Source organism: Euprymna scolopes, chromosome 14 (assembly GCF_053919585.1).
Source record: "Euprymna scolopes isolate OS-2025 chromosome 14, ASM5391958v1, whole genome shotgun sequence".
Taxonomy (NCBI): Eukaryota; Metazoa; Mollusca; class Cephalopoda; order Sepiida; family Sepiolidae; genus Euprymna; species Euprymna scolopes.
Window position 1 is genome coordinate 69,185,551 of NC_136495.1, and position 10,000 is coordinate 69,195,550.

Below are 10,000 nucleotides of genomic sequence, written 5' to 3' on the forward strand. Positions count from 1 at the left end.
GGAAGAAGTTACTTCTAGTTTACCAATTGTGAAATGACCTGGAAATATCCATTTTGCTTGATTGATTGTAAAATGCACAGGAAAAGTCCCTTCTGGTTGATTGATTGTAAAGAAGAATCCCTTGTAGTTGATTAGTTGAAAAATGCCTTGGAAAAGTTCCTTCTGGTTGATTAATTCTAAAATGGTCTGGAAAGGTCCCTTCTGATTTAATTATAAAATGCTCTAGAAATGTCTCTTCTGGTTGATTGATTGTAAAATGCCCTGGAAATGTCTTTTTTGTTTTTGTAAAATGCCCCAGAAAGGTTACTTCTGGTTGATTAGTTGTAAAAAGTTCTGGAAAGGTTCCTTATGGTTGTAAAATACCATGGATAGGTTCCTTCTATGTAATTAGTTGTAAAATGCATGAGAGAGGTACCTTCTGCTTGATTAATTGTAAAATGCCCTGGAAAAGTCCCCTCTGGTTAATTGATTGTAAAATTCCCTGGAAATGTCCCTTCGGGTTGATTAGTAGTAAAATGTCATGAAAATTTTCCTTCGGTTTGATTGAGTTTAAAATGCCCTGCAAATGTCCCTTTCTGGTTGAATGATTGTAAAATGCCCTGGAAATGTCCCTTCTAACAATGAATTAATTCAGAAATCATATATAAAAGTAAGATATGTGAGAAAATGATATTGTTTTAGCACCAACCTAATATATATATATATATATATATATATATATATATATATATGTGTGTGTGTGTGTGTGTGTGTGTGTGTGTGTGTGTGTGTGTGTGTATGTGTTAACATATAATTAGATATTTAAAAAAAAATGCAAATATAAACTGTCATCCTCTTCCTATTAAATTTTTTCTCGGCTTTGTTTTAAAATTATTCTCCTATTTCTTTTCTAATTTCTTTCAGTGGGCGACGTAAGGCTGAAGTGGATTGTCTGACTTTTTATTTACTTTTTATTTCAATTGCCTCTAACCTTTCACCACTTGAAAGTGATTTCTCCAAAATACTTTGAAAAAGAACGTGTTGTATGCACCATTTCAGGAGTCATTCATTTTTTTTCCTGCTGTTGTTCACTGAATTTGACTAGCATTTTGTTCTGTTTTTAGCTTTTGACGAACTTGCCGATTAAAGAAGACGGCTAGTGTGTATTTTTTCCACGATGTTTTCTAACGCCACAGTCCATTTCCGTGGAGATTTAAGCGGAAAATTGCAAATCTTACTAAATTTGAAACAACTGAAAAAAAAAAATGGCAAGACGTTGGACAGCTATCTACTCTTTGTCGCTAGGCACACAGATATACCTCGCTTATATCATTTGGTTTTGTTTTTCAAGAATAGTTGTAGCCTAAAAAAAACAAAACTTTTAGACCTTTTTCTCACCTTTTTATTTCTTTTCGGTCTTTCTGTATATATACAGTGCCTCAAATAAGTTTCCAGGCTTTTTTCTGTATAGACACTTTTATTGATAGTGCACACATGAAACTCTAGTCTAGTGTTTGGAGGTGTGTGTGTTTAAAAAAAAACGTTGGCCGAGTGTTTGGAGGTGTAAAAGAAAAAAAAGTTTAATAGGGAGGTAGAATTGAACTCCGAATCCTTGACGCGAAGGTGGAAACAAAAGGGGGGAACAGACACTTAACCATCTCGGCTACGAGGGAAGAGGAATTGATAAGTGTCTTAAATTAACGTTTATAAAGCGAAATTAACAGGTGCTAGAAAGTTAAGTCGCGTGATGTTTGACCTAGTTTTGAGCTGCAAGCCAGTTACTGTTTCTCCCGCTTTTCGCTTTTTGAACACGCGGCGAGCTGGTAAAAGTCGGGCAAATAAAATACACACGAAGGTGGAAACGAAAGAGGAAAAAAGCCAGCCAGCTAACCACCTCGGCCACGAGGGAAGAGGAATTGATGAGCGTGTTAAAATAAGGTTTATAAAGTAAAATATACAGGTGCGAGGAAATGGTGTGATGTTTGACCTAGTTTTGCGCTGCAAGCCAGTTACTCTTTCCCCCGCTTTTCGCTTTTCGAAGACGTGGCGAGCTGGTAAAAGTCGGGCAAATTAAATAGAAAGGCGACTCCGTTGTTAAGTCGTAGATATTATCATTTAGACGTGATATAAAAAGTTTTAAGAATGAGCGACCTCCCGAGAAGGCCTCGGAAAAAAGCCTTTTGCAGACATACACAAAAAGCGAACATACATACATACATACATACATACATACATACATACATGCATACATACATACATACATACATACATACATACACACACACACATCTTAGCTTTTATATATAGAGACTATTGTATTACTTTCGTGTATTTCTTTGTTTTTTTTAGTAAAAGTAACAGTTTCAGATAGGGAGATAGGGTCTTTCTGAATTATATCCCCTCATAAAAGGCCTCTTCAAAAATGCAATGAAACATTGCCCCTTACCCTTCCTCACAAAAACAGTAATGCACAAGTGCTAAACTATTTTATTTAAAAAAGACATATGCAAAAAAAAAAAAAAAAAAAACTTTTGTTCAACGTATACAACGCATATTGTCACTAAAACGTAATGGGCTACTCTGATCGGAAGTTGCTCTGTTAGGAAACATATTTATAAAATGCGAACTGAGCTATGGTTGGGCGGCAAGATATTCTCACTGCATTTAAATTTCCTCATGTTGGGACGGTCGTGGAATCCAGAAACTGAAATGGAAATTCAAAAGAAAGCAGCTATTGGAATGAAAGGGCGGTGACAGTGGTTAAGTAGCTAACGACACTAACTGACAACCCAAGTGTGCCAAGATCGAACCCAGCTTTGTTCACAGAACTATTTTCACTTAAAACGGGTGCAATCTTTACATTGTTTCTTCCTGTAAGTACCTGATTTCTTTCTAGAAAGATATCGGAAAAACTAATGGCAACAATTGGATCATCGGATTCACACGAAATGAATGAATTAGAATGGAAAATCTTCCGGCGAAAGATATTTACAGTGAAGGGGTGTGATTTTGCTGCTAGTTTAATGGTTCGTTGGTATGTACTTTGACGAAGCACAAGTGCATTAAATTCATTGAAACACATTTTGTGAAAATATTAGTGAAGCAAACGCAGACAAACTACAGCGATGTGACAGGGATTAGAGCTTAACAGACAGTACACGATCTATTAAGTTAGAATCTTCTAATTTGCTCTCTGTTTAAAAGGAAAATGCTAATCGTTGGTTGGCGCCAATCGAGATGTGTCAGCAATACTCCATGCACGATCAAATAGTAGCTTTACAAAGATATTGAATACTGCCAAGTGTGGAAATATTCTAGTCCTGTAGAATGATTACCTTCTTTGCAGCAGACTTAACAGTATCCTCTATGTACTGCCTCCACTTCATGTTACTAATGTCAGGCTGATGAGTTTAAGCGTAGGACTCTCGATCTGTAATTCTTAATCTTTTCAAATGTTTATTTCTTTTAATCCTTTTCAGGGCGCTTCTATAATATAGACGAAGCTGAAGCTATAGATCAGTTACAAGCACAATATGGCAATGTCATACGGGAGCGTTTTGCTAAAATGTCGCTCGTTCGCCTCTTCAGTCCGGACGACTTCGTCACCATTTACTTCAGTGATTTGATATCTCCCCGACGGCCCGGCATGGGACTAATGGCACACTATAACGAAATATACAATAACAAACAACATGGGCTTCTCACAGGGTAAGTGTAATAGTTTAAGGTTTGGTGCTTTTTGACAAAGATAGGCTTCGAAATTTTAAAGTTTTTCATTTCGCTATTTATTGATAGATGAACAAGTTTAGGTGTTGATCTTTTGATTTTTTTGTTTTTTAGCCAGTCTCGTTACTTCTTGCATTTCTGTTGGTCTTTTAAAAGTCTTACTTTGTGGAAAATCTGTTTGGAGTCCAGGGGTTTGAACGCTCGTGGTGGGTCTCTTTTTGGTTTGGTTTATCTTGAGGTGATTCTACCTTACTCTCTCTTATTATTATTACGATTAGATATTTACAGCAAGTAGGTTCATGATTTGTTTGGACATACTTAAATAAAAATAAACAAACAAACAAAAAAAAACAATAAAAATAAGTACTATTATTATATAAAAAGCGAAACAGAAGTTGAGAAACAAACGACTGTCTCTGCTTTACTCTTGTTCCGACACGCACGTACGTTATTAAAAATAGCAAAACACGTTTGAGTAAGTTATACCAAAGCACGCGGTCCACTAAATTGATAGAAATTACTTAGATCTATACATATCTACATATCTTCATATAGCAATGGAGAGTATAGCATACTGGACTTGGTTGGCTCTATTATCTGTAATGTTTTAATTATATTTTTATACTTCGCGATCAGATTAAAACAAGTAAATTTATTTTTAGCGTCAAAATGATTTCGAAGACGAATAATCATTTTAGTTAGCGGACATAATCATATGCGGGCCACATGGCCGCTATTTTCGCTTTTTTTTATGTCAAATGTCTCGCTGGGAGCCTCTTTTCACATAAAACGATAATAACCATCCCCGTGGACTAAATAAAGGGTTCCGTTCGGAATACCGTGCAGATTCCCAAGTTCGACAGACAGATTTTCAGGTACGCCCGAAAGATGCTAGAATTCGACAAGATACATCTGACGAAAGTCGGTGGTTACATCGGTAAAAAGTTTGTGAGAATAACATCCAAGTCGGTATAATCTAAATAATGCGAAATAAACGTTATCTACTTAGTTAACGTTTCCTTTTTTGCGTTTTTGAGAGTTGTGGTGAAAAAAAAACCGCGATATTAATGAATGACAAAGACAATTCATTCAAATAATAATTAATATTTATTTAACAATGTTGGTTTAAATACCAGGTAAAATACTATTCGTAATAAAGCAGAAATAATTGTTATACGAATGTAAGTGGTTTAGTAGTAAGTTGATGCGGAGTGTTGCAATGAGAACAAAAAATAAGGGTTTGTGTGAAAGTTTATGGCTGATTTTGTGACTGTCCATCGCGTTCTCTTTTAAATAACCGATAATCGGCAACCAAGGTGAATGCATTATTTTGGGTTTTTTGATTGGTTGATCTCTAACTTTAATAACTAACCAAACTTAAAGACGTCTTATTTCAGTAACTAATCGAAATGAAGACAATCTTATTTCAATAAACAATCGAAATTAAGTAGGTCTTATTTCAGTAGAATAAAAAAAAATAAACAAATAGTTGTTGTTTTTTAACGAATAAAAATCTATTAAAATCCATTATTCTTGAGCAACTTTTTTTCCAGAAAGATAAAAGCATAAATTTTATCATATGAAAAGCAGAATAACATAAAAAATTTTCTGAATAGAATTTTAAATTTGTAATTTTTAATTTTTCAAAACCATACTATTCACCGCCATTTTTGTATCGATCGATAAAACATGTAAATATCTTTTAAAAAGTTTTTGAACAAATTAATTTTTTTCCTTTAAATAAGATTTAGGATGATTTGCTATAAGAATATGCAAAAATATTATAAGTACTTGAATTTCAAATAATTATTACTTTTTGTATCACTCTATAGATTTTCGTAGTGAAATTAAAAAAAAATTAATGATAGTTTAAACTTAAGTACGGATATAGGAATAAATAAATTATATTTAGCCATGTATTTTTAACGTTTGATTTTACGATTAAGTGAAGTGTTTAATTCTTTTTTCATAAGCGATATATATATATATATATATATATATATATATATATATATATATATATTCTTTCCCAAAAAACAATAAACAAATATATATATATATATATATATATATATATATATATATATATATATATATATATATATATATATATTTGTTGCCTACATAATCCCTGAAGTTAAGCAACGATGAGGCTGGGCAGTACCAGATGCGTAATCATTTTGAGAATGCTGCTAGCTGTCGTGTGTGTTGAAACAGCTCCTGCATCTAGTATCACGGTTGGGCCACCATAGGTGAATCAACAAGAAATTGTCGATAGAAATCATTGTATTTTTTTTTTATTAAAATGTGCAGTTATTTATCGATTTTTTCTTTTTTTTTTGTATCGATTCTTCAGGGCATTTCCTAATTAATGACTTGCTACCAGTATTGGACTCACTAAAAGAAAAACAATTAATTTATTTTTGAAAGATTTAAAAGTAGTGTTTTTCACAAAAATAATGAAAATATATAACTGTTTATTCTTGTTAATCTGAAATATAATAATAATTATTAAAATATTCAACGAATTTCACACTTCAAAAAACACAAAAGATGAAAAATAAAACATTCAAAATTCGGATTTTCAACTTTAAAATCTGATATGTGCGCAGTTTTTTTGTTTGTTTGTTTGTTTGTTTGTTTGTTTTATTTACAATATCTGACCTTACCCACAATACAATATATTTTGCTCAGTTTCGGCTAATTACTTTAAGCATATTTGTACCCACAAATAAATAAGGGGATTTGTAGGAAAAAAAAATATATATAAATATCGATTATGAAAAGTAAGTACACTATTATAAATTTCATTCTTCACTTAATAATCGGTGAATATTTCGTATTGATTGGATTATTACTTGAGTTTTGGTAGATTTTTTAAAGAAACACTCCGTCAAAAAATATTTACTCCCTCCTTCCGTTTTGGCTATGCTAATATTTGAGTAACGAATCGAAATTAAGCAAATCTTATTTTAATGACCAATCGAATTTAATATTTTATAAAACATAATTTGCAACTGCTACTGTTATTTGCTGGAACAGTTTCCATAGATTCACATAGTTATTATCGCAAGTAATACATTTAAAATAGACAGTACTTTCAGTGTTTTCCTCCTGCGATTTGTACTGAATCTAACTTATCAACGCGCAGTTCTCCGTTCATTTCTTTTTATTAGTGCTTATGTGCATGTGTGGGTGCGTTTAAAAAGATTTAAGTAAACAATATGTTTCAATTTTAGCTCATTAGCTATTTTTTGTTGTTGTTTTCTATTAAAGGAATGGCGAAACATGGATGTCTCTTCGGAAACAGGTGCAAGGACATTTCATGCAACCAACTGCTGTAGCAAGTCACATTACTGGTCAGGATGAAGCCGCGCAGTCCCTGGTTCAAAGACTATCGGAAAATCTCGATTCCAATGGACACATACAAGATATCACACCGGAACTTTATCAGTTTGCAATAGAATGTAAGTAAACTTTTTCGATGTAATTTGGTTTGCAGGAATTATTTAAAAGACTTCTACTTTTATTCAAACAGTTGCCACTCTCTGCTGTTCGTCCGAAAATATTTATGCTATATTTCCAAACTAAAAATTCTGAAATGGATAAAATTATACTTTGTCCATTCTTATAAATCCTCTTGGTAAAACTTCTTTTTCCTTAATTTTTGTTTGCAGAGAGAACAGATGCTGCCCTCGATTGAATGAGGATCAACAAATGTTTCCCACCATACTTTTATTGTCATCGAAATCGTTGAAATTGCCCATTTTTCAATCAAATCGATAGTTTTCCCTGCTCTAGTTGGTGACCACTGTGGTTCATCGGGTGGAAACTTCACATGTCTTCCCGCAACAATTTAGCCCATAATACACTGTATTCTATATTGCACTTTGGAGAACCTACTGTTGATTTTATAAAATCATTTTTATATAATAGTTTGAATTAAATTTTAAAATGCAAAAGTCAAATATCATGGTTCAGTTGTGTCCTAAACAGAAACATTCATTTCCAACGCACCTTGTCTTTTCAAAGAACTTGCTGTTGATTTTATACGTCATGCCCTTCTGCTTTTGCGGTGATAAAACTTCTCAAATGCACTTGTGATGTTAAACTGTATAAGGTGTTAACTTTGTTCAAAATCGGATTGTTTCTTCTTTAATCGGATTTTTCGATTATCGATTAACAATTTTCGATACTTGTCAGAGGCATTCCGATACAAAACCTATCTAAGAACACACGCAGACACATAAATTATATTTATGTGGCATTTCATTAAAATCGGGCCAGCCGTTTCGCAGTCCTTAGGGAACGAACTCACACACACACAAATTCCATTATATATATATATATATATATATATATATATATATATATATATATATATATATATATATATATACTAGCAAAAGTACTTGTCGTTGACTGGGTTCAAAAACAGCCTACAGAAAATGGACTCTGATTTATGAAAGTATGATAGGTTATGAAAAGGAAGGGTTGTGAAGAGATAGCTTCGAATTTGGGGGTATCAAAACCAAAGCAAAATATGATGAAAGTAAAAATAAAATAGATAAAACCCTATAATTTATTATACCATACCTGTTCACACTGAAACACTTGTCACAATATTCTGTGGATCTATATTAAAAAAACTTGTTAAACTGTGACATATTTCCATTCTATGGAGGTCAGGCGCGAACGAACACCCCATAATTTTATTATACAATATTTCTTCAAACTGAAACATAATTATGAAAGTGTACTTACGCAGATAGATATGAAAAGTCTTTATTAAAGTTTGTGGCTATTTCCATTCTATGGAGGCCAGGCGCGAACGCAGACCTCCACAATTTTATTATACCATCCCTATTTAAGTTAAAACATACTTATCAAAGTATTATTATGTACATCTATATCAAAAACACTTGTAAACGTTTTTTTCTTAATTTTTAAATTTTTTATTTCCATACTTTATGGACCAGGCGCGTACGCAGACCCCACAATTTTAATGAATCATCATTATGCTAGATCAAACATACCCATTCCTGTGTCTGTTTGATCTTCTATCATTATATGTAATCAGTTTTCTATAATAGTCAACCATATAGGAGCCTATTCGTGACCAGACATACACAGACGTTCAGCTTTATATTATAGATATATATATATACAGGGTGACCCCCAAAAACGGGCCCCAACTCTAATTAGGCCCCGTGTCTTAGTGTTTTGTCCGAATGAAATGAAACTTTGGTCATAACTAGTTTAATCTATTCAAAACATCACATCAAAAAATTAGGGTCTTTGGCCTTTTTTCTCCATTCTACAGCATATTATGTTCTAGATGGCCTCCATTTAGCTTTTGTTTTCTTTGGGTCACTCTCTCTCTCTCTCTCTCTCTCTCTCTATATATATATATATATATATATATATATATATATATATATATATATATATATATATGAGAAAGAAAATTAAAACTGTAAGTTTTATTTTACAATAAAAATTTATTGTTCGACTGAATACTCCAAAAAACAATTGTAAGTTGTTTTTTGAGTACTCAGTCGAACAATAAATTTTGATTGTAAAATAAAACTTACAGTTTTAATTTTCTTTCTCTTATAATAAGCTCTACTCTCTATTGCGTATTGAGCTTTTTATTCGGTTGGAATTAAACTATCTATATATAAATACTGGTATTTATATTAGTTTATATTAGATTATAGTTTACCGTTGCGTATATTAGGTAAACACTTCATCTTTTTTTACTTCATTACTATATATATATATATATATATATATATATATATATATATATATATAGTAATGAAATATATATATATATATATATATAGTAATGAAATATATATATATATATATATATATATATATATATAGTAATGAAATATATATATATATATATATATATATATATATATATATATATAGTAATGAAATATATATATATACGATTGGATTGACTTCTTTTCTTGTACTTGACAAATAGATACTAACAAAGCAAAAATGAAGAAAAATCTGTATGAAGTACGCATCCGTGACGAAACAAACATATAATATTTCGAAATATTATGTAAATTGATCAAGTAGTTTTATTTTTATATAGCAAATAATTTCTAAGTGATTAATGAGAATTCGTAGGCCTTACAAAATAAATCTAGAAAATACAAATTATTGTTGAATTATCTCCACTGTTCTTGAGATTATTTTCAAAATGGCAGGAATCACTTTTTGGATACTCATAAAATTTGATTTTCTTATTTAAAAATAAAGCTACTTGCTC

The 10,000-nt window shown here is 31.7% G+C and overlaps 1 protein-coding gene across 3 annotated transcripts in view; it reads left to right on the forward strand.

The window, feature by feature from the left end:
• LOC145293060 (cytochrome P450 302a1, mitochondrial-like) overlaps positions 1–10,000 on the forward strand; it is a 106,666-nt gene that overhangs the window by 70,991 nt on the left and 25,675 nt on the right. For all 3 annotated transcript variants that reach the window (XM_080139413.1, XM_080139414.1, XM_080139412.1), the window contains exons 3-4: positions 3,459–3,687; positions 6,982–7,172. In XM_080139413.1, the coding sequence (XP_079995539.1) occupies positions 3,459–3,687; positions 6,982–7,172 (420 nt within the window). The remainder of the gene's footprint in view (positions 1–3,458; positions 3,688–6,981; positions 7,173–10,000) is intronic.